The 25,205-nt window shown below is 41.3% G+C and overlaps 1 protein-coding gene across 7 annotated transcripts in view; it reads left to right on the top strand.

Moving 5' to 3' along the window:
* The first annotated feature begins 205 nt into the window (after window positions 1-205).
* The window catches only part of LOC149148247 (uncharacterized), a 205,000-nt gene continuing 180,000 nt past the window's right edge, over window positions 206-25,205 (top strand). The window contains exons 1-4 of one of the 7 annotated variants that reach the window (XM_089440033.1): window positions 206-479; window positions 17,685-17,769; window positions 17,981-18,257; window positions 18,349-18,664. In XM_089440033.1, the coding sequence (XP_089296159.1) occupies window positions 452-479; window positions 17,685-17,769; window positions 17,981-18,257; window positions 18,349-18,664 (706 nt within the window). In that variant the 5' untranslated portion in view covers window positions 206-451. Of the gene's footprint in view, window positions 480-17,681; window positions 17,802-17,980; window positions 18,258-18,348; window positions 18,669-25,205 lie in introns of those variants that run through there. The other 6 variants (XM_089440038.1, XM_089440036.1, XM_089440035.1 and 3 more) reach the window with 6 other exon arrangements.

Here is a 25,205-nt window from a genome sequence, read left to right as displayed (position 1 = left end):
AAATTTAATATCAATATCAATTTTTTTAATACCTACTACAAGAATAATAACATCACACAAAATATAGATCACAAAAATCTCAAATAAATAATATATATATTTTAATTTAATTTAATTTAATTTAAACCATCCCAAATTTGTTGGGTCCATGAACCAACGGATTGCCAAACTCCGCGATTAGTATGGACTAATAATCACTCTGGGAAGATTAAAAATGGGGGCATAATTACGGAACATTGCGGAATTCCAAAACTTTTTATCGATGTTATACCGTGAAAGACAGAAAATATATAATGAATTGTGTTGCAATAACATCTGGCGGGAAGCAGGGGTTTTGCCTTCAATATCCTCAGTTTTAACACGACAGAATACAGAAAAGGGTTTACATCTGTCGAGGCTGAGGGAGGACCATTCCGAAGCCTGTCTTGTGCAATAATCTTCCATTTTCCAAATGCCATTGGCTTTCGCTGCTTTTACAGGTGCGTTCTGCATACATTTATTCGTAGGTATTTTATTGATACACCCCAATGCTGTCATTGTATTCGTAGGTCTGTTATTCATAGACCTGATCGTTTTTTATTATTCTGTACATTTTGCCTGTTACCCTTTGTTTTTCTCATTCATTATTTTCATAATCTTGGGTGCAATTGTGCTCTATTTTAGCTCGCTCACAAGCCACATTCGGGTTTAGTGGATCCCCGAGTTTGTCACGCGAGAAAACATTTGAATGACCTGTATGCCTTATCATGTGCTTTAAGGCACGGCTAATGAGGTCGAAAGTGAGCCAGAATGACAAGCAGTTTCAGAGGTGGATTTATACATAAAAAAATCACCCAAAATGGATTGCAATATGTTAACCTAATTCCCTTTTCTATTTGTTAAAAGCTAAATTTGTTTGAAATAAGAAAGGAAGAAAGAAATTGAATCAATGCCCACAAATGACGAAATTAGTCCAACTCGACTCAAATTATAAAGCGACAACGGCGAATGCAGAGTGCGGAAGTATCTCTTGAAAGATTATAATCCGACCGGCATATGGGACGTGTTGATACGACAACCAATCATTATTGGAAGTCTCATATAACTGATACAAAACGAAACAAAATAAATTAGCATAATGAATTATACCAGAAGGGTGAGACCGGGGGATGGTGTGGTCCAAGATCATGGTGCAAATAAATAATGAACTCATCAAGGCATTGCGCCCCTCGCAGCTATCTATCTTTTTGTTGCTGATTTCTGGATTTTGTCTCTAGTCCAGATCATTCATGGAATTAATAATCGAGACTATGAAATGGACAATTCACAAATCAATAAGACCAAGGAGTAAACTTTAAAAGGTAAAGCACACCTGAGTAGGTAAATCTAGACACTGAACTAGATAAGACAATATAATTTTATTTATGTCCAAATAAATGACCACAGAAGTAGATCAATGGAACTGCTGGATACATAAATGTCATTACAAAGTGGGAGCATCAAAATGGCTATTACAAAAAGCATGGAGCAGAAAACCCTTGAATTTGAAAGCACGTCGTCGCTTTGGGAGAAAAACAATGGGGATGGATCTAGGAATTGGACTACAAATAACAATGCAAGTGTGTCATGGTTTGTGAGATCCGTCTTTTCTAACATCCAAGGCTGAATGTCAAAAACTCAATTTAGAAGGATGTTTGGAGGAGGATGCCCGTCGCCGAGGTCTAGATGATCTTGTCTACTTGCTGGTATTAGATTTGGAGTGGCAATGCTACCATGGTCTCTAAAATGTAGGGATGACCCCTTGTGTGCACACTGATCTTTGTGCTCCTAGTTGAAAAGAGCATTATAAAGAAGGAAGTAATACTCTGTGTTGGAGCTGGTCTAGGAGGAGGTTGTAGCCTATAGGGCATGGGAGTGGAGCTTGAGGGCGTTTTGCGTATACAAGACTAGGCATCTCTAGTCATGATACCTGAAGAAGCTGGAGAGGGCCTATGGTCCTTAGAAGGACAATGGAATTTCCTTTGGATCTTGTAGTATATGGGGTAATGGGAGATAAAGTGCTCCTTTGCCTTGGTCTCTCAAAGATGGCAAAGTTGAGAAATTTTATCTGCCAAATCAATTTGATGATCTGCCTCCACTCAAAGTCTATGAAAACCCACTTGAAACTGGTCAAGGGGAATATGAAAAGTGTGTGCCCAACAACGGAGAGTGTACAGGGGTTGGGTAACGAATCCATCCTACACGTCCATGAAGATCTCAAGTTTCAACATAGAAAATAATTTTTGGATGTAGTCCACCCTATGGAATGGTCTAAGTGACTTGCATGAACTGAATGTAAAGGTCATCTTGGATCAAAGGAGGAAGATGGTCAATTGAAATGCCCATTGTTGATGTTTGTAGTTGGGCAGGTACTTCTACACAGGCCTAAGTGGCTCGGTGTGTAAAAATCGCCCAAAGTCCCCTTAGGACACTTGCTCAAGCATGAGTAAGAAGCTATTGTAACTAGCCCATTAAGCTAGGCTGAATGATGGATGTCTCACACTGGAGGGCGTTGGCCAACCAATAGAAAGGCCCCACCTAGGTTTGAAATTCAGTTTACCTATCTAATGAGGCTTGTGGGCGATTGTGCTAAGCTAAAGAGTGTAATGGCAATCCCATGAACTAGATCCGAAGTCTTCTCAATGACATGCGACAAGTCTATCGATTCTCCTGATTAAGAAAAAAAGAGAGATGGTATTGTAACTTAGCGTGAGCCTAACTTAGGAAAATCACATAATTAATTATGTTGGCTATTGAGCTAAAGAAACTTAGGAAAAGTAAAATATCTACTTTAGCGATTTTGTTTTAACCTCAATTGTTGGTCTCAAGTGAGGCGAGATCTAATTTCGATCGTCAATCACTTTTGAGATTAGGGTTAGAGATTTAACTCAATGTAAAGTTATAAAAGCAAGGCTAAGGAGAGGAGAAAAACACACCATAAAACAATAAAAGACATTGAGACAGGCATCTCAGTGGTGAGTGGAGGACTTGTGGTCTGAGGAAAGTGCAAAAGTGCAACATTAAAGATCTAGATCAACCAAGGAATCTAGGACAGATTGGAGGCTTGATCAGGTTGATCATATCCAGGGTATGTTGTAACTACAATTTTATTAGTTGGACCATTATCCTAGGATGGGAGCCCAAGTAGGTTTTGATTGAGGTATTAATAAAGAATTGTTGGTTGGGCAAAATTTGTGTCACATGTGGTTGAAATTGGTGTAATTTTGTTTTCGCTACTTGTGTTAAGAACCTAGTTGTGCATTTATTTAGTAGATTTGTAATATGCTAGGTTGATAACGTGTTCAGTGCTAGGTTCACATAAACTGAACATGCTATTAGAGCTAAAGTACTGAGAATCGATCTTTGAATCATGTAGGAAGCCAAGTTCATAGAAACGTCGTTTGGGCTCGTGATTGTACGAGGCACTGATTTTTTTTTTAAGATGAGAACTAGAAGGTCGAAGTTCATACGTTATACATCAGTCAAATAAAGAAAAATGCGCATGGGCTGAAGAGAATTGTACGACAACTGAGTTTAAAGCTTTAAATTAATAAATTTAAAATAGGAAGAAGAAAAAGTTGGTGGCTAGTTGTCGAGAGTGGGCTGTGAAACTCACCTAGCCATTAGCTATAAAAGTCACTAACTAGGAAAGACTATGCGGGATAGAAAGAAACAGGCCGATAGCCAAGGGGCTATCAAACCTGACCAACAAGGGGTTGGTGGAGGTGCAAGGGATTGTAGGTCGTAGGTGAGGAGATTTGTAGTCGTGAGTTGCGTGGAAAACACTAGGAGCTGACAAGTGTGGTTCTAGTTCCGAGTATGCGACAAAGGGATGCTTAGAGAAGGGCCTCGTGTAGGGAGCAGTCGCGAGTTGGGTCGTGGCTGGGACATTGTTCGAGTTTCGTGAAAAGTGTCAGTAAGGAGACTAGGCGTGAAGACTAGTGGACGTAGGTTGGAAACGAGGAAGTCACAATTAACCAGGTGGAGGATGCAACACACATTGCAGAAGGTGTTGAGTAATACAACTATCGACAGCCAGGGCCAACCCCTAGCGAGGAGATTCACCTGGTGATGTGAACCAATAAGTGGTTGCAAGAACTAGTCGTTGGAGCGCGGGCCGGGTTGAGTGTCAAAGCCACTGGGTGTGGCGTTAGGGGATTGTAGAGAGCATCAACCATTGGAGTATGTGGTGGGCAATGGGTACAAGGGACAATACTGATAGCTAGCTTAGTTTTGCCAACAAAGTCAACATGATTAGTGAAGGTTAGCCCTTAAGGCTTAGAGGGAGAGAAGGAGATCGTAACAATTAGGGGGATTGATAGAAGATTAATTTCAGTAGGTGTCTCAAAGGACCAAGAGAGATCCATAAGGAAGATCTTTGCAAATCTATAAACCAACAATTTTCTTGTGGGTGCTAGAAGAACTTACCACATGGGACATAAGGAGAGGGTCACGAGAGCTATTTAATAGCCTAACTGAGTGGGACTTAGAATTGCATGTGGCATTTGGTGTTGATACCAAACATGTAGTGAATGGGGTTGGAATAGTGATATTCCAGTTTGATTCAGGGGGTAGGTTGGAAATAAAGTATGTGTTATGGGTGCCAGAACTCAAGTGGAGTTCAATTGCAGTATCTATTATAGGGAAGGGGCTTTGTGTAGTGTTCTAGGATGGACAAGCACTGATCAGACCCATGGGATCTAATTCTGACAAGGGCTATGTCATTAGAGCTAGAGAGAGCAACTTGTATAGGCTAAAGTGCTAGCCTATTCGAGCAATGGTAAGAAGCAGAGTAGTGAAAAAGAACAAAGAGTAGGAAACTTTGAAGGTTGAATAGTTTAGAGCGAGTCGACCTTTAAGTTTGCCTTCAAATTTAGGCGGGGAGGAGCAGTTAGCAGATCCATCCAAGACTGTCAAGAAGTTCTCTTAGTAAGAGATGACCTTATATGATTTTCAGGAGCAAGAGGCTTCTAGGAACAAGTCCAAGGGGAGTAGGTCTTCAAGGATAATTTCGAATTAGGTGGACGGGAATACTTCCAGTTCAGAGGGAGCAGTGATGGGAACAAATGCAGTTCTAGGTGGCAGAGTGCCTCCATCGCTAAGAGGGAGTGTTGATGTTTGTAGCGCGGGCATGTACTTTTGCACATGCCTAAGTGTCTAGGTGTGTAGAAATAGCCTGAAGTCTTTGTAGGACACTTGGTCGAGTATGAATAAGTTGCTATTGTAACTTAGCCTCAATCTAACTTAGGAAATGCACATACTTAATTATGTTGGCTATTGGGCTAAAGAAACTTAGGACAAGAACAATATTTACTTCAATGATTATGTTTTGATATTAATCGCTGATCTCAAGTGAGGCAAGATCTAATCTTTGTCATCAATCACTTTAGAGATTAGGGTTAAGCATTTATCTCAATGTAAAGTTATAAAAGCGAGGCTAAGAAGAGGAGAAAGACGCACCATATAGCAATAAAAGGCATTGAAAGATGCATCTTAGTGGTGAGTAGAGAAGGACTTCCATTCTAGTGTGTTGGGTCTGAGGAAAATGCAAGAATGCAACGTTGGAGATCTAGATCAACCAAGGAGATTTGGGACAGATATAGGGCTTGATCAACTAGATCAGATCCATGGTATGTTGTAACTATAATTTTCTTGGTTGGACCATTATCCTAGGACGGGAGCCCAAATAGGTTTTGATTGTGTTATTAATCAAGAACTATTGATTGGACAAAATTTGTATGTGTCACATGTGATTGAGATTGGTGTGATTTTGCTTTCGCTAATTATGTTAAGAACCTAGTTGTACATTTATTCAATAGATTTGTAATTTGCTAGGTTAATAAAGTGTCGGGCACCAGGTTCATGAAAATTTACTATGGTATCAGAGCTAAAGCTCTGAGAATTGATCTTGAGTCATGTAGGAATCCGAGTTCATTTAGGCATCATTGGGGCCAAGTTTGGCAAATGATCGTACGAGGCATGGATTTATTTATTTATTTATTTTATTTTATTTATTTATTTATTTTTATTTTTATTTTATTTTATTTTTTATTTTTATTTATTTATTTATTTATTTTTGTTCAGGATGAGAGCTAGAAGGTTGTACATCGTACAATGGCCAAAGTAAACAACACATTTGTACGGGTTGAAGAGAATTATTTGGTGGTTGAGGTTAAAGTTAAATTAATAAATTAAATAAAGAAAAAGAAAAGGTTGGTGGCCGACAACTGAGAGTGGGATGTTAAATCAACCTAACCACCAACTAGAGGAGTTACCCTCTAGGAATGATTACGTGGGGCAGAAAGAAACATGCTAATAGCTAGGGGGATGTTAAACTCGACCAACAAGGGGCTAGTGGAGGTGTTAGGGATTGTAGGTTGCAGGCGAGGAGATTCATGGTCATGAGTTGCGTGGAAAATACGAGGAGTTGACAAGTGGGTGTAGGTTGGAGTACACAATAGAGGGATGGGTAGAGAAGGGCTTGTATAGGGAGCCGTTGTGAGTGAGGCCGTGGCTAGAACATCAATTGACAATTGTGCACAAAGTTTTGTGAGCAACATCAACAAGAGAGTAGGTGCGGAGAAGAGTGGACACAAGTTGACAACAAAGAAGTTGTTGCAACTGACAAGGCGGAGGAGGCAACGCATGCAATAAAAGTTGTTGTGGAAGACAAATGTTGGTAGTTAAGGATAGCCCTCAACAAGGAGATTCAGTCGACAATGTGAGCCAACAGGTGGTCAAGGAGACTGGGCTCTTGAGTGTAGGTTGGGCGGAGTGTCAAAGCCATAGGGTGTGGTGGTTGCGAATTATAGGGAGCAATATTTGTTGGAGTAGTGTGGTGGGCAACGAGTATAAGTGACAATATTGATAGGTAGCTCGATTTTGCTAGCAAAGTCAACAAGATTGGTGGAGGTTAGCCCTTAAAGGGATAGAGGGAGATTATACCTATCAAGGGGATTGGCAACAGATTAATTTCAGTGGGTGTCTTAAAGGACTGAGAGAGAGATCCACAGGAAAGATCTTTTTAGATTATAAACCAATAGTTTTCTTATGTGTGCTAGAAGGACTTATAATAGGCGACATAAGGAGAGGGGCATGAGAGCTGTTTGTTAGATTGATTGAGTGGGGCTCATGATTGCATGTGGAGTTTGATGTTGATACCAAACATAGTGAAGGGGGGTGGGACAATGATATTTCGGCTTGATTCAGGAGCTAGGTTGGAAGTGAAGGATGTGCTATGGGTGCTAGAACTCAGGTGGAGTTTTCTCTCAATATCTATGATAGAGAAGGGGTTTTGTGTAGTGTTCTAGGATGGATAGGCACTAATTGGACCCATGGGATCTAACTCAGATGAGGGCAATGTCGTTGGAGTTAGAGAGGGCAATCTATATAGGCTAAAGTGCCAACCTATTCGAGCAATGGAAAGAAGTGGAGTAATGACAAAGAACAAGGAGAAGGAAGCTTTGAAGGTTGAGTAGTTCAAAGGAAGTCAACCTTCAGGTTTAGGTGGGGAGGAGCGACCAACAAATCCTTCCAAGTCTGTTAAGAAGGTCTCTTGCTATGAGATGAGCTTACAGGATGTTCAGGAGTAGGAAGCTTCTAGGAACAAGTCCAAGGGGAGCAGGTCTTCGAGGATAATTTCAAAACAGGTGGCAGGGAAGGCTTCTAGTTTAGAGGTAGCAGCCATGGTAGCCGATGTAGTTCTAAGATCAAAGCAAGTTCTAGGTGGCAGAAGTACTTCATTCCCTAAGAGAGAGTGTTGATGTTTGTAGCTTGGGCATGTACTTTTGCACATGCCTAAGCATCTTGGTGTGTAGAAGTTGCCCAAGGTCTCTCTAGGACACTTGCTTAAGTATGAGTAAGTTGCTATTGTAACTTAGACTTAGTCTAACTTAGAATAAGGACATAATTAATTATGTTAGCCATTGAGCTACACAAACTTAGGAAAAGTAAAGTATTTACTTTAATGATTATCTTTTAATATCAATTGTTGATCTCAAGTGAGGTGAGATCTAATCTTGGTCATCAATCACTTTGGAGATTAGGGTTAGGGATTTAGCTCAATGTAAATTTATAAAAGCAAGGCTAAAGAGAGGAGCAAGACATAGCATACAACAACATAAGACATTTAGAGAAGCATCTTAGTGGTGAGTAGAAAAGGACTTTCATTCTAGTGTGTTGGGTTCGAGGAAATTGCAAAAGTGCAACATTAGAGATCTAGATCAGCCAAGGAGATTTAGGACAGATCTAGCACCTAATTGGCTAGATCAAATCCAGGGTATGTTGTAACTATAATTTTCTCAGTTGGGTCATTATCCTAGGATGGGAGTCCAAGTAAGTTTTGATTGAGTTATTGATGAAGAACTATTGATTGGGCAAAATTTGTATGTGTCACATGTGATTGAGATTGGTGTAATTTTGCTTCCACTAATTGGGTTAAGTGCCTAGTTGTGCATTTTAGGTGCTAGGTTCACGAAAATTTAACACCCATAGAATTCGAGAGATTTGATACCCCTACGAACCAACATCAAGCTTGGCTAGAGTGACTAGCTAAGTTAATGGTCTTCGATGAACGATAGGCCAAGTGGAGAATTTGAGAACTCATGCACCTGACATAGGATTTTGTGGAAGAAATTCGATATAGTTAAAAATGAATTTTATATAAATCACATTTTTTCAAGAAAAAAATCAGGTAGTTTTTTGTACCTAACAAAATTACAAAAGTAGATGTTGATGAGCATTCTAGGTGGCATGATTAGCCAACTCATACAAGACTGATCCAATAGTCACCAGCTAGGTACAAAAAAGATGACTACAAAATTTCATAAAAGTAGACGTCTGAATTTTGTCCATAATTAATTGTATGCAAATAGAAAAATATAACTATGATCAATACATTTATATTGAGCAGATCAAAAACTATAGTCTTTGAGAGAAGTGAACAAAGAGAGAAATATTTCAGTTAAATCAGCTTAAAACCAATGTTTATGAATATATTTTGTGGAGTGATCTTGAAGACTTCCTGTGATTTTCTGGATTTCTTTTTCCAATGTTAGTCCAACTTTGGATAATTGGTTAGTTACTATGTTCTTGCTCTTGTACACATGCTAAAAAATGATGTGAGAGAAAATTGTGATGGGCCTGTTGTAGCTGCTACAACATTCTCCAAATTTTGCCTACATTCAAATTTTGGAGCCTCCCATTGATTGTGTGAACTATTGTCTCAAGTTATAAAAGTTGTTTTATGCCTGTTCTCTAAATTTTTCTAAGTGTTCAAGTTCCTTTCTAAAGAAGCCCAAAGCATTGTCTTTGTTAAATGAAGCCCTGGTGCACTTTTAAGGGGCAGCTCCAATGCATTCTCTTGCATTAGTTGATCCTATTTATCATTAGAACATGTGTTGGGCTCATTCCCATGGCATAACACACCTTTTGGTTGCAGTCGACACTTGTATTGTAAATATATACACACTCAGTGTCTCACTTCGAGATAAGTGTTGCTTTATTGTCGTGTCACTGTATGCATGTTGGTTTTGGGTACTGTGCATCTTCTTGTCATGTGCTTGATTGTATGTGTGTGTGTGATCATGTTTAGGACCTGTGGTATGCTCTTACTCCTACTCTCTTGCCTCACTGATCTCACACTTAGTCAATTTTGGAGTTCTTCCTTGTCCTCATATCTTGCATAAGTTATGAGCACCTTCAACTTTCTAGCCAGGTGATGAGCGCATTGCACATTCCTAAGCTTTAGTGACGAGACCCTCACTGTACCCATCTTGAAGACAACCTCCTTCATTGAGCAGTGAACAACCTCAGAGCATAGTCACTCAAACCTTGTTGCTTACACTTGCCCACTGCGCAAACCGTGATCAACCCTGCCTTGTGTTGCACAATGCGCACTCCTAGAGGATAGTAGGGCCATCTCGTGACCCCTGTAGTGGTAACCTGCGCAATGCTTAGAGTCCCCTCCTTAATCACTGCGCATTGCACAATCACAGTGCCCAAGCTTGTCACCCTTGTCTCTTGACTTGCCCACTGCGACCAAGACTTGCCCCTCTCTCTTGTCATTGTGCACTGCACAGTCAGAGTGCCTAGACCTTCACTCCCTGCCTTTTGACTCTGCGCTTTGTGCCCAAGAAGGCCTCTCTCTTAGTCCTTGCGCACTGTCCCATCGCAGTCAACATCTTGCATGAGAAAACAATGGTAGACTAGGTGATTTTGTGACTGATATTGTCTTGCCATGAGTGAACTTCACTTGCAGGTACTACCATCTTAACATGGCTGTTAATGTTCAGGGAGGTCATCAAGGAAAGATTGCAAGAAGACGCTTATGGAGGTAAGACACAAAGAGACCATCATACAAGGAGACAAAAGGAACTCTAAACTATGACAGATAGATGGAAACCAAGATGATCCGAGAAACTCTATTACTATAACCAGACCCTTTGGATGGTGAAGATGAAGTACAAGCAAGATCTATCATGAAGGTTTGAAGGCATAGTAGTAAAGAGAAGAACTTGGCATTGATACACTATAATGAAGTCTCATGTCACATTAGCCAAATTGTAGCTCTTCAAAGTGTCAACACAAGAGTGTTGTTTTGTCTCATGTATTTTTGCCACATCATTGGTGGAATGTAATTATGTAATTTCAAAAATTGGAAAATGTAAAATGTGTGGAAGTCCAAGGGTCATACATGGAATGTGAAGAGTCACTAGGAAGTCCAAGAGTCATGTAGGAGCTCAAAAGTCATATGGGAGCTCAAGAGTCATGAGGGAGGTCAAGAGTCACATGCGAGGTGAAAGGTCACCTCATATGTTTTAAATAAAACCTCATAGCTCAAGCAAAGGACTTTTCACCTTGGCTTCTCAAGCTAGGCATAAGAGATAAGATCATTCTTTTGAGGAGCAAGTAGTGGCTTAACATTCCACTATTGGAGCTAGTGATGCAATATTGTAATTGTGTATCTTGGAACTTTCACTTAATGATTTGAAGCTCTCGGAGTCGACACACTTTCATGCATGTATCGTGAATGTTGTAAGACTATTCTTTCATGTTTGCGATGTATGTTTGTGTTTTATATATGCTAAAGAAAATGAACTATTTTGTTGGCTTTGGTACACATCTTTGAATTGTGCGTCCTGCATCCTTATTTGCTTTCATGATCGTTGTTACTTTGTGAACTATTTTGTAAATTAATTAACGATTCTTGCTACATATGTGTGTCTTTATTAGGATAGTACTATTACTTTTCTTCTAAAGGCTCACTCTTTCTTTTCCCCTTCGTGAAAGTACCTTGAGCGCACTGCAACTGTTTATATCACAAACCTTACTTGCTTATCTCAAAATTGTATGCATGCTCTCTTATGTTATAAATTGCAGCCAAGGCAAATATTTAAGAACATAATAATGGCAACTGGTTCTATTTCCAGGATGGGGCTCCTATCCCAAACGTTGTGAGGTCTAGTTGGGACTTCATATCGGGGAGACCCCCTCTATGTTGGTGGTTTTCTAGCACCGTCAACAGGGCCATAGAGTGGTTTTCTCCCAGTGATGTAGAGTTCTAGCTAGCAACTTCACATGATTCCCAGATAGTAGCCTCTCAAATGCCTCTCACCCACCCATGGGTTAACACATCCACTTGATTATCATGCTTTTTTTATAAAGATAGATCAATAACCTTGAGGTACATTAATCATTGTTTCGTACAAAGTGCTTATATTTAATGTTGTAGGCATCTAGGTAAAGATCATGGGTTGAAATCAAATAATGGATCATGATTCTTGGATTTTATACTTGTTGCCTTATATCACTTTGGTGGTCATCTCTTCCTTCTAGTAAAGTGCAAGTACCTAGGGGCTTTTCTTTCACTGTCTGGGAGGGGCATGAACAAAAGGCCTTGATAAAGGTGGTGTGTCCACATCCTTTCATATTTAACATTTGTCATCAATCTCTTTTATTCGTTCTCCTTTATGTTATTTGGTTGTTGCAAGTGGCTCGTACTGGTTCCCTGTTTGTCTCATCATATGAGAAAAGAGGCTTGGAAATGCCCAAAGGTTAATGTAATTGCAAAAGAAGGAAATTAAAAGCATGTGCCAAATGTTAAAATGATAATGACGACAAGGGATAGATGACGATTAAAGCCAAATAAAAAGTCCCATGCATATCATGCCTATCAAAGTAAAAGGTATTTAAAGAAAGCATCCCAACCCCTATGAGCAATGACCTACCCATCTTAAAAGGGGATTTAAATGAAATTAATGAAAGCTTGCCGACCAAGGCAATTAAAGCAAAGAAAAATGTTAAGAAAAAACAATGTCGAGGGAAGGGTAACTCAATTGACGCAAACATTCTCTCCACAAAGGTCCTCATGAATGATGGTCTTGCAAAACCCATGTATAAGACTATTACACCTCTCATGAAGTACACCTGAGACCATATCACTTATCACTCACACCTGTTGATTGAAGGGTCAACCTAGGAATTGTTCATCCCACTAGGGTTGGGAGCACCTAATAGGGGCATTTGATGATCCTCCCAAACCTAAATCTTGCAACTTGTATATAGTTTTTAGCTAGTGTGAAGTTTGAAAAATATACCCTTGTGTGATATACTTACATGGCTTTAACATTGAATATGGTCCACTTTTTATGGGCCAATGACTCTTGCATCCATGTTAATTGATCTTACTTGATTCCTTGAGCTTGTACTTGATGATGATTTGGACATTGTCATGGTCCTTTAGAGGACATTGATGATGCTTCTCCTACACTTCATGGATGATAATTGCATGCCCTTTGGAAGACCTTCCACTTTATGATTGATGTTGCATAGTTGATGGAAGGCGTTGCATTTGATGTTGACTTGGCACATCTCAAGAGACCCTCCTCCACCCTTGACACCGTGGATGTTGCCCATTGGAGCTAGGATGTTATTCCTACAAGATGACGTGGTACTTTGTTGCATGACATGGGGCTTGAGGAGGATGACGTTGGGTTTGAGAGGGCACTTTTTGGTGATGAGACATGATCTTTGATGAAGAGACAAGCCCCTTGGACTGTTTGTTGCACCTTTTTGATGGAGAGACATTTTTTTGAGGATGATGTCATCTTTTCTAGGCCTGTAGAATCATATGCGTGGCCTTTTTAAGAGATTTTTCATGTTTATCATTGTGTTTTCATATTTTAGGCTATTTTGAGGGTCGATTTGATGACCTATCCACCTAGTATCATGGATTTATTATTTTTAGGGACTTTTAGCCTAATTTGAGCTAAATTGCTTGGTTCCCCTAACATATAAAGGGAAGTGCTTAGTTCATTTGGATCATTGCACAATTGGAAAGACATGTGTCTTGGATCAACACTCTTTTGTTGAGTTCGCTATGGAGCACTAGTTGAGTAACTTTCTTGGGGACTTCTTTGATGTGCATTTGATCTCTTTTCACAGATGATTGTGGTGAAGCTTGGATGAATGCAAGGTAAATCTAGTAGGTTATCTTCTTTTATCTTGGTCATTGTTTTATTGGATGAATGCATGGTAAGTCTAGTAGGTTATTTTCTTTTATATTGGTTATTGTTTTATTGGATGAATGCATGGTAAATATAGTAGTTTATCTTCTTTTATTTTAGTTATTGTTTTATTGGATGAATGTAATAAAGTATTGTTGATTTGGGGTAGCATCGGATGTGCTCTAGCCACGAAAATTGGTGGAGAGGCTAAATCACACGAGATCTCCAATACCCATAAATGGTTTGGGCAGAATCTAACCAGTTTGGGAGATATTAAAATAATTAATATTTTTAAACTTAGGGAAAATAAAATATTAATGTGAATTAATATAAAACTGAGTTAGAATGGTCCAAAAGTCATGGATCAAGCTAGATCTAATCTTAGCCGTTGATTAGGGACTTAATCTCGGCCGTTGAATTGTCAACGAGAAAAGTATAAGAGGAGGCTTGAGGGTCACTTGGAGAACACACCGAGTTGATCAAGAATTCGATTTTTTAGGGCAGGGCTCGCTGAGGAAATCGAAGGAGTGATCAGAGTTGCAGCTGAGGGGTAGTGAATGCAGTAGCAGAGAGGTAGTGATAGTACCGGGAACATCAGCGCAAAAGTCGGGAGAGGGTTGACACAGAGCCAACTAGAGGCCACGCAGAGGCAGCTAGGAGCTGCACAGAACTTGAGGAGGGCCAGCGTGGGAGACACAGAGGCTCCAGAGGTTGACGCAGAGCCCCGAGAGGCTGACGCTGGGCCAAATAGGCTGATGTTGGGCCAGAGACGCTGACGCAGACCCTAGAGGTTGATGCTGGGAGATTTTGTGGGGCAGATTGGGGTTGGTATTTGTCTCCGGCTGAGAGGTACTACTGCCGAGGGCATTCTCTGTTAGGTGAGCCATTTCTGGCACCCAGATTGTAGTCTGAAACTGCTTAATAATAAAACCTTCAGATAGTTGCACCGATTTTCCCGCATTGGGTTTTTCGGGGACGTTAGTCCAAAAATAACGGTGTCACTTGTGTGCTTGTTTCTCCTTTAGTTGATGATCTGTATGTGTTGAGACTGTACTTGTATTTATTTTCAGTATTTACATGGTAAATAACTTGTTAATTAATAGAACAAGTAGGAAGAAATAAATTAGAAAGTACAGGAAGGATTTCTAACAAATAGACTTAGAAATTCCAACATGGTATCAGAGGGTGGTTGCAGATCATAGGATAACTGAGGGCATTAGGCGAGCAGAGCAACAACAACAGAAACAACTGTTCCGAGGGACAAAAGCTGTTCCTAGTGGAAAAGCAACAAGGAAGGGGTGACACAGTGCCTGCGTCATCAGTTCAAGCTGGGAAGAGGATCAGCGCAATGGCAGAGAGGAGCAAACTTGACCTACGCAGTGCTCGGTCATCTTTCGCGTCAGGAAGGATTGACGCCCGTGGCTAGGAGGTGCGGATTTTGCTAGTGCCGGGATTGTGCAGAGCCTAGAGGCTCTAACCTTCAGTTTGCCGGGGCATAGGAGGTTGTGGGTAAGTTGCGGAGTGAAGCTAGTGGGGTACTGTGATCAGAACAATACCTAACAGGGCAAAAATTGGTCATAAAAAATTGGTAGCTCGAAGTGGGTCAAAAATTCCATATCCAAACGTATTAAAATCAACAAAGATGTTGATGGTAACTCAATGTATGACTTAGCTACACTACTAGTAAGAGTGCACTAGAAAAGACATAAAGAAATGAAATCACCATTTAAAGTGTTTGAGGAACACCACAAATTATAATTCATAACCTATTTGATGAGTCTTCACTAGGTTTACCATTGAATTTAAGAATGTCACTTGCGAATTTAGTAGCAATTATCGACCATAATGGATAATGAATAATTGGTTCATTTGTAAAACATGATAAGTCTGGTAAGTCTAGCATCAAAATGAAAGGCAACTTCCTATTAAAAGTAGGTTGTTGATAAGCGAGACATTGGTAACTAGCCATGGGACCATAAGGTCCACATACTAGATGAAGATGTCTTTTAAAAGGTTGTGCCATGGGAATTTGAATTCCATTGGTATAGGCTGGAGGAAGAAATCCTTGAACAGGTTGACCTATGGGAATTTGAGTTCCAAAAGGATAAGCTTGAGGAGGACGTCCTTGATAAGGTTGGCCTATAGGCCTTTGAGATTCACGAACATAAAATTGAAGAGGAAATCGTTGAAAATTTTCGCTTGCAAGTATTTGGGCTTCACCAGCGTAAGCTAAATTCCATGGGGTACCTACCATTTTTCAAGAATGTAGCACCACTAACAATTTGACTACTAGCGGATGGTTGAGTAAAATCTATTTGAGATGGCCCAACAGTAGAAGGAATGGATCCAAAGGGAGGTTGTTGTTCAGTGGGAGGAAAATTCCTATGGGAGGTTGTTGTTCAATGGGAGGAAAATTCCTATGCAAGGTTGTTTTCTAGTAGGACGAAAAGATCCTAGGGGAGGTTGTTTTCTAGTAGGAGTAGATCCTATGGGAGGTTAACCCCCCCAATAAACAAAAGAGTTCTTATGGAGGTTTCCTCCCACTAAGTAGAAGAGATCCTATAAGAAGTTTCCCCTAGTAAACGGAAGAGATCCTATAGGAGGTTGTTGTGAAAAACATACCCTACTAGACACCAAACTACATTTTTGAGTAAATATTGGTTGCACATTAGACATAGAAGTTTCAGAAGAAACCACACTTTGAGGGATTTTTACCATACTTGGAATAGATAAACTAGATGGAGTTTTAGTAGGCCAAGGAGGATAATGAAAAAATGAGGGACTAAAGGCAGTAGAGAAATTTCATCGAGTGATTGATACCTCACAGGTACAAAAGGTCCATGATAAATATAAGATTGACCAGATCCACAAGGATCATAATAACTACTAGGTAAAGAATATCTAGTAAACATGGAAAATATACTAGGTTCAGAAGATACAGCTACAATAGAAGGTAAAGTTTGCATTTGAGTACTTTTAGTTGTAGATTATATGGATTTTGACTGAGACATGGTTGGGTTGGTAAGGAAAGACAAAGGAGTACGTAAAAGTGGACTTCTCCTAGATGTAGAGTGTGTGCTTCAAAGAGGGGCCCAAGTCGAATTCTAAGAGGGAAAAAGGGCGCAGAACTTGGTCATTATGCACAAAACATCTTGGTGTACAGCTCAACGAGAGAGAGAAGGGTTCAGCTCAGGGCTAGGGTTTCAGATCAGTGTGAAAGAGGCAGAGAAAGGAGGTCGATTAAGCTAGAATCACTTCCAGCCATTCACATACCTCTCCAGGGGCCAAAATAAGTGCACAGAGGAGGCCGTACAGGTGGTGCGAGTCTGTACCAGTGCATGGAAGAGAGGCAGAGCGTGTTTGCAGTGCACAGACAACAAAGTAGAGGGTTTGCAGAGAGAGAAAGGGAAGTTTTCCCTCCTGAATGTAATCTTTTCCTTAAGCATATTTGCTGAGCTGAACAATAAAACACCAAGATTGGGGTTTCCTAGGTAAATTTATTGTGTTCTGTTTTATGGTGTGCTTGTCTTTATCTATTCCTTTTTTTTTTCCGCTGCATGCAAGTTAGAAAAGAGGCAGAGTGTGTTTGCAGTGTGCAGACAACAGAGTAGAGGGTTTGCAGAGAGAGAAAGGGAAGTTTTCCCCCCTGAATGTAATCTTTTCCTTAAGCAAATTTGCTGAGCTGAACAATAAAACACCAAGGTTGCAGGTTTTCGTTAGATTGGGGTTTCCTGGGTAAATTTATTGTGTACTTTTTTATGGTGTGTTTGTCTTCATCTATTCCTTTTGTTTTTCAGCTGCATGCAAGTTAGAAAACTCTACATATTTGTGGGTTAGAAGTTAAAGTTGAGATTTTTGTTCTTTGCTTAGTTAAAATTCACAGATTAGTTAGCTGGGTTTTAGAAATCTAACACATAAATGTTAAGTGATTTTTTATTTGTTCTTATTTATTCAAGTCATGTGTAGACATTTTTTTCTCTTATTTCGTTGTCATCACTCCAAACTTGAAATGCTGGTGAAATCTACATTCAACATTTTCCTTATCTAGTGGATTTTTTCTATGTTAACAGAAATATGACCCAAAGGTCCGTTTCTTTTTCTGTTCTTCTTGACACAACAATAGCACATTGCTAATGAATTCTATGCTATTTATATGTGCAGGAAGGAGGCGGTTCATGTTTGTTATCTCACAAAACCATCTATTCCTGTTTCCTGTGCTGTTTCCGTTTCTTGTTTCCCATTTCTGGTAACACAAGAGATTTTTCTTTATGTATTGATGTAAATATTCCAGTTAATTTTCTTATTCAACTTGTTTGTTTGCATTGCTATGCACAAAGATAATTAGGCAGTTATGAAACATCTTTCATTTATCTTCCACCTTTTAATTTGACATATTTCTTTGTTGATTAGTGTACAACAGTTTAGAATAGACTATGCATTTATGTTTTTGGTTGTAGTGCAGGTTTTCTGACCTTCTCCATGAACTCCAAATCTGTATTGGCTGATATACTGGCGTTATTACAATTTCATCTTCAGGAGAGACATAAAAAGTCATGTCAGATAAGTGACACTCTGCAGAAAACTGTTGGATCAGATGACTCCTCGAAAGGAGGAAGTCTCTTGAACCCCCAAAAAATTGAGAGCGTATCTGATTTGAATCATACTCTCAAATTGAATGAAAGAAGCCCACTTCTAGATGCAGCTCTTTCTATAATGGGTTATCAAGTACCTCAGGTAGAGGACAGTTCCCTATATTCTGTTCTTAAGGCTACATATATGATTGTTTAATTTATTTGTATTTATAAATTGAAAATATTGTTTGCAGATCTGCGATGCAACTACCAGCTTTCTGATTGACACACTGACATCCATTCTTCAATCAACAATTACCTGTAAGATGCTTTCAAAATCTTCATGTAATGCAGTCCAGAAAAGTCAAAATGAAGCAAACACAAGTCATTGTATATTTGACATGACGGGGCCAAACAAAGAGCAAAATTGGCTAGCTGATGTGGTGGTTTATCGACAACAACTATCCTCCAAGCAACAGTTCTTGCAGATTGGGACTGTTATATCTGCCAACGATTTTTCCAAAATTGTGAAAGCTTGCAAGGCTATATTTGGAAATCTGCAAGCATATGGTAGGTATGAAATTTAAGACATTTTATAGATGAACTATGGAATTAAAGTCCTTATCTAACATTGGTCACAATACTAAATGCTCCTTGCCTGAATTGATAGGTAACATTGAGAAAGGTGAGTAGTCATGCAATGCACTTTGTTAAGAGTCAGATGGCAGGAACATATAAACTAGTGAGTAGAAATACTTTTGCATTGGTTTAATTTTAAAGAAATTGGTACTATCTTCAACTCTTTTCGGTAAATGCACGAAAATATGGAGGCATTGTTTAGTTTATGTAAAATTTTCTGTTTTCCCACCCCGGTTTTCAGTTTCACCTTATTTCTCCCATGTAGTTAAATGTCCATTCCCATAGCCATACATTTAACAGACTAAAAAAAATAAATATTGCTGAAAACACAAATTCTGGAAAATTTTCAGAGTGCTGGAAATTGCAGAAATAAAAATCAGCAATTAAAAACAGCCATTAAAACACATTTAAACTCAATGATTTTTGGTCAACTTGACCCTGGAAAAACCCCCTACAACTCTTGGGGAAAACCAGTTTGAGAGCTCTTCTTTATTTCTGGAAATGCCTTTTTACAGTGAGAAATTTTCAGCAAAAATCAGCAAAAATCAGCAACCAAATTTACAACTTATCTCGATTTCTGAGCCTCACAGCCCACCAGAAATTTCCCAACAGCAACACAATTCTGTACGGCCACTGTACGGACGGTACGGGTGGCTGTACGGACGGCTGTACGAACTGTACGGACAGGCTGTACGGACGGTACAGACAGGCTGTATGGACGGTACGGACAGGCTGTACGGACCTCGATTTTTGTGCAGAAAATCAGCTGCCTCGATTTCTGTGCAAAAACAAATCTGCCTTTTGCTGTTTGCTCAAGAAAAATCTGTCTTTTACTGCTTGCACATTCAGCTGTAAGGATTTGCTTAAATGCTGCCTTGGTATGTGTGCCAAGCTGCTGCCTCCTTCTCCTCCTTGTCCAGAAATCTCCCTTGCTCTCTTGCTCTCTCTCTCTCAATCTGCTCATGAAAGAATGAATGATCTTTTCCTCCTTTTCCTCCCTTAACCCAACCCTAAATGACTTTTGGGTGATCCCTAAATCCAATGGCTGAAATAGATTTAGATCAATGGCTGAGATTAAATGCTCATTTAAATCTCACTTTCTATTTTTTAATTCACCCCACTTTAATAAAGACCCACTTAGTCATTTATTTCCAAAGTCACTTTTCCTTTCTAATTTTTCATTGACTTTATAAAAGTCACTTTAAAATTAGACTTAGTAACTTTATCACTTAAAGTCACTTTCAAATTAGATTTAACTTTATAAAAAATTATAAAGTTACTTTAGGAGAAAAATTAAATTCTTTTGGACACTTTTCCCTAGGCCAAAGATCAAAGCCTTAGGGAACCACCTGTCCTCCGGTACTAAATTTCAACACTCCCTCTTATCGAGGAAGGTGTTCCTCACCACACCCATCTTGTCTCTGAAGTAGACATGCTTGCCCCGTGGTAAGGCTTTGGTAAGAATATCTGCAACCTGCTCATCAGTGGAAATATACTCAAGCTTCACAGCTCCCTTCTGAACATAGTCTCTGATGAAATGATATCTGATCCCGATATGCTTTGACCTGTCATGAAATACTGGATTCTCCGTGAGTTTAATGCAACTCTGATTATCACAGTAAATCACTGAAGGTCTCAACCGCTGACCAAATAAGCCAAACAACATCTTGCGAAGCCAGATGGCCTCACAACTAGCTAGACTGGCTGCCATATACTCTGCTTCCGCTGAACTCAGTGCTACTGACTGCTGCTTCCGGCTGAACCATGACACTACTGCTGAACCCAACCCAAAACAACACCCTGAAGTGCTCTTCCTATCAGAAGCACAACCTGCCCAATCAGAATCAGTGTATCCTGCCAATCTCACTCCATCTCCCTGCCTGTAGTCCAGACCATAATCCACTGTCCCCTGCAAGTACCGCAAAATGTGTTTTGCAGCCACCCAGTGAACCTTCCTAGGCTCACACATAAACTGACTCATCGTGTTGACTGCAAAACAGATATCTGGTCTAGTGTTGACCAAATACATCAAGGAACCAATCAGCTGCCTGTACAATGTGGGATCCACCAACTCGGAATCCGAAGCATGAAGCTTCTTCCAGTTGGTGATCATCGGTGTCGACATGGGTCTACAATCCTCCATGTGGAATCTGCTAAGGATGTCCACAATATACTTCCCCTGCCCCAGGAAGAAATGCCCCTCCTCCTGCCACACCTCCAAACCCAAAAAGTAATGCATCAAGCCGATGTCCTTCATCTCAAACTCCGCCGCAAGATCTCTCTTGCAGTGCTCTATGAGTCTCTCTGCACCTGTAATGATCAAGTCATCCACATACAGCACCAGAATGAGAGGCTCCTCACCAATCACAATAAAGTAAAGGTTCGGATCTGCCTCACTCTTTGTGAAACCCATCCCCTGCAAGTATGCATCTATCCTGGAGTACCAAGCTCTGGGAGCTTGCTTCAGGCCATAAAGGGCCTTCTTCAATCTGCACACATGGGACTCCTTCCCATGCACCTCAAAGCCCTGTGGCTGCTCAATGTACACCTCCTCCTGTATGAAGCCATTGAGAAATGCGGTCTTCACATCCATCTGGTGGATCTTCCAACCCATCTCTGCTGCTATCGATATAATGGAGCGGATCGAAGTATATCGAGCCACGGGAGCGAAGGTCTCCTCATAATCAACTCCCTCTACCCGGGAGAACCCTCTAGCCACAAACCTCGCTTTGAATTTCTCAATGCTGCCATCTGCAGCATGCTTTACCTTGTAAAGCCATCTGGAAGTAACCACGGATTTGCCCTCAGGCCTCGGCACCACCTCCCAAACATCATTCTTCATGATAGAAGAATACTCCTCCTGCATGGCCTCTCTCCAGACCTGCTGGCTAGCTGCCTCCTCATAGCTAGAAGGCTCAGAGTCAAGGATGCTGGTAACCATCGCCATATAGCTACAAAACCTCTCAGGTGGTCTACTCTCTCTGACCGGCCTCTTCGGCTCAGCAACAGATGTGGCATCTCTCAGGGTGTCCTGAAGCCACTTGGGCTTCCTCTTCCCTGAGCATGCTTCTCCCATAGGAGAATGAAACTCCTCCTCCTCATCCCCATCAGTAGCCTGAACTCCTGACTGTCTGTCTGCTGTCCTCCTGCCTGCACCTGAACCTGTAGAAGCTGAGGTACCGTGTGAACTGTCCATCAGTGGACTCCCTAGTGAACTGCTCTGTGAATTGCTCTGCATGCTGCCCGGAGCACCACCCCTCTGGCTCGGCGAGCCATTGCTCACTGATGGACCTGACATCCTCATAGATGTACCTCCGGATCCTCCTGATCCCTGCCCACTGGATCCCTGCGACTGACTCAACTGCTGCTGAGGGTCTGGCTGATCCAGATACTCTAACTCCCGTGACCTCCTAAAGGCCCTGTCCTCCTCGAACTTCACATCCCGTCTGACAACAACTTTCCTCTGTGCAGGAATGTAAATCCGAAAGGCCTTTGAGGTCTCACTGTAGCCCACAAAGATACCCTTCTCTGCGGTGGGCTCTAATTTGGTCCTCTCCTCCTTGGGTATATAGGAGTATGTACTGCATCCAAAGATATGAAGATGACCAAGATCAGGCTTCTTCCCAGAGAAAGCCTCCTCAGGAGTCATGTGCCCCAAGGCACGATGCGGACTCCTGTTCTGCAAGTAAACAGCTGTGTTGCAGGCCTCTGCCCACAAGAACAATGGCAACCCCTGATCATGTATCATGGCTTTGGCAGCCCTATGATGGATCTGTTCTTCCTCTCCGCAACCCCGTTCTGCTGGGGGTTGTAAGGAACAGTGAACTCCCTCCTAATGCCTGCCTCTGCACAATAGTCAACAAACTCTCCAAGGGTGTACTCTCCTCCATTGTCCGACCTCAGGGACTTGATCTTTCGACTTGTCTGAGTCTCCACAAGAGCTCTGAACTCCTGAAACCGCTTGAAGACCTCACTCTTGGTCTTCAAGAAATAAATCCAGGTCCTCCTGGAGTGATCATCAATGAATAAGACATAGTACTCATATCCACTCAAGGAAACATGAGACATCCGACCGCTCACATCGGAATGAATCAAATCAAGTATCCCCGTCGCTCTGCTGTCACTGCTGGGAAAAGGGGATTTGGCAAACTTGCCCATCGCACAACCTCTGCAAGTATCAAAGTGATCAGTACTGAAATCTGGCACACCTGTGGTGATCTCCCGCAATGTCCTCAAGGCTCCATGATACATGTGTCCCATCCTGCAGTGCCAAATCTCACACAGCTCAGAACTGCTAGCTCTGCTGTCGGTACTACAGCTCAATGCCAAAGGGGGCTGGAATGCAAACTTGTACACCTTTGCATGGCGTACACCTATCACTCTAGCTGAATCAGCTGGAGAGCCCCTGGGATACATCAACACCTGTCCTCCTCTGAACAGTACCTCATATCCTCTGTCCTCCAAAGCTGAGACGGATATGAGGTTCTTCCTCATCCCTGGCACATAAAGAACCTCTGACACCTTCAAGGGAGGTTTGGACTCCCTCTGAAATGTCACTGTCCCCACCCCGACTGCTCTAACAACTCTGTCATCACCGAGTACTACCTCAATATCAGTGCCACTCTCTGAAAGCTCTGAGAAGTACTCCCGGACTCCTGTCATGTGACGTGAAGCCCCACTGTCCACATACCAGATACCTGTAGATGCTCCGCTAATCGAGGGAAAAGCATGCTCCCTCTGAACCTGTGTGGCAGGTGATCCTGCACTAGAGGACTCACATGTAGTGAACGCAAACTCCCGGTCAAAACGACCTGCAAAGTCCTCAATCTCAGCTGAAGCTGCCACATCCTGGTTCTTCCCCTTCTTTTTCTTCTTCTCCGGACACACAACTGCATAGTGTCCCATCTTCTGACAATTCCAACACTTCACTTTGGAATAGTCCTTCTGTGAGTTACCCTGTTTACCTTTACCTTTGCCTTTGCCTCCACCACCGCTTGTGGAAGCCTGCTTCTTCCCTTTGCCTTTCTTGCCTCCTGCCACCAGTGCTACGTCCTCATCCTGCTCAACTGGCTTGGCTGCCCCAAGCTGTCCTTTCCTGATCTCTGTCTGAATACAATCATCCCAAAACCTCTCCCATGTGGGAAGGGTCTCACGTGCACAAACCCCATCAGCAAAGTTCAACCATGAACGGGGGAGGCCATTCACTGCAATACGCACCAACTCAGTGGATGGAATGGCCTCTCCAATCGCTGCCAACTCATCTCTCACATTGGTAATCTTTGTGAGATATCCAGCTGCACTATCATTCCCCATCTTAATGTTCTTCAGCTTCTCCTTCAGGACCATCTTCCGGTTCTCATTGGTACTCTGGTAGAGATTGGACAATGCTGTCCACATCTCATGGGCATTGCTCTTTCCTTTCACATGAGGAATGCAATGGTCTTTGATTCCGTCTAGAATCAGCCTCTTACCCTTGTTGTTCTTTCTATTATAAGCTGCCAACTGAGTAGCATCAGTAGGTACAACAACAGGGTGCTGTGCTGTATGCACCATGATATCCCAGACTTCTGCCTCCTCAAAGATACTCTGCATTCTCTCCTTCCAAACGCTGTAATTTGTATGCCCATCCAACCTATCCTCCACTCTTAATCCCAATGACATCTTGCTGTCCTAAAACTGAAAAATAGCACTGCTGTGGTAAAGATAAAACTGCTGTTTATGAAAAATCAGCTTGCTGGAATTTTCTGAGTGAAAAAATCAGCAGCTGTATTTTTTCCCTTTTGCTGTCCCAAACTGCCCTTCAGCACTCAAGCTCTGATACCATGTAAAATTTTCTGTTTTCCCACCCCGGTTTTCAGTTTCACCTTATTTCTCCCATGTAGTTAAATGCCCATTCCCATAGCCATACATTTAAGAGACTGAAAAAAAATAAATATTGCTGAAAACACAAATTCTGGAAAATTTTCAGAGTGCTGGAAATTGCAGAAATAAAAATCAGCAATTAAAAACAGCCATTAAAACACATTTAAACTCAGTGATTTTTGGTCAACTTGACCCTGGAAAAACCCCCTACAACTCTTGGGGAAAACCAGTTTGAGAGCTCTTCTTTATTTCTGGAAATGCCTTTTTACAGTGAGAAATTTTCAGCAAAAATAAGCAAAAATCAGCAACCAAATTTACAACTTATCTCGATTTCTGAGCCTCACAGCCCACCAGAAATTTCCCAACAGCAACACAATGCTGTACGGCCACTGTACGGACGGTACGAGCGACTGTACGGACGGTACAGACGACTGTACGGACATGCTGTACGGACGGTACGGACGACTGTACGGACAGGCTGTACGGACGGTACAGACAGGCTGTACGGACCTCGATTTTTGTGCAGAAAATCAGCTGCCTCGATTTCTGTGCAAAAACAAATCTGCCTTTTGCTGTTTGCTCAAGAAAAATCTGTCTTTTACTGCTTGCA

Source organism: Pinus tabuliformis, chromosome 9, assembly GCF_031772625.1.
Source record: "Pinus tabuliformis cultivar Carrire ecotype Pingquan chromosome 9, CPIR1, whole genome shotgun sequence".
NCBI classification, from domain to species: domain Eukaryota; kingdom Viridiplantae; phylum Streptophyta; class Pinopsida; order Pinales; family Pinaceae; genus Pinus; species Pinus tabuliformis.
The sequence above is the reverse complement of the archived record's forward strand: the minus strand, read 5'-3'. Positions and strand labels throughout refer to the sequence as shown.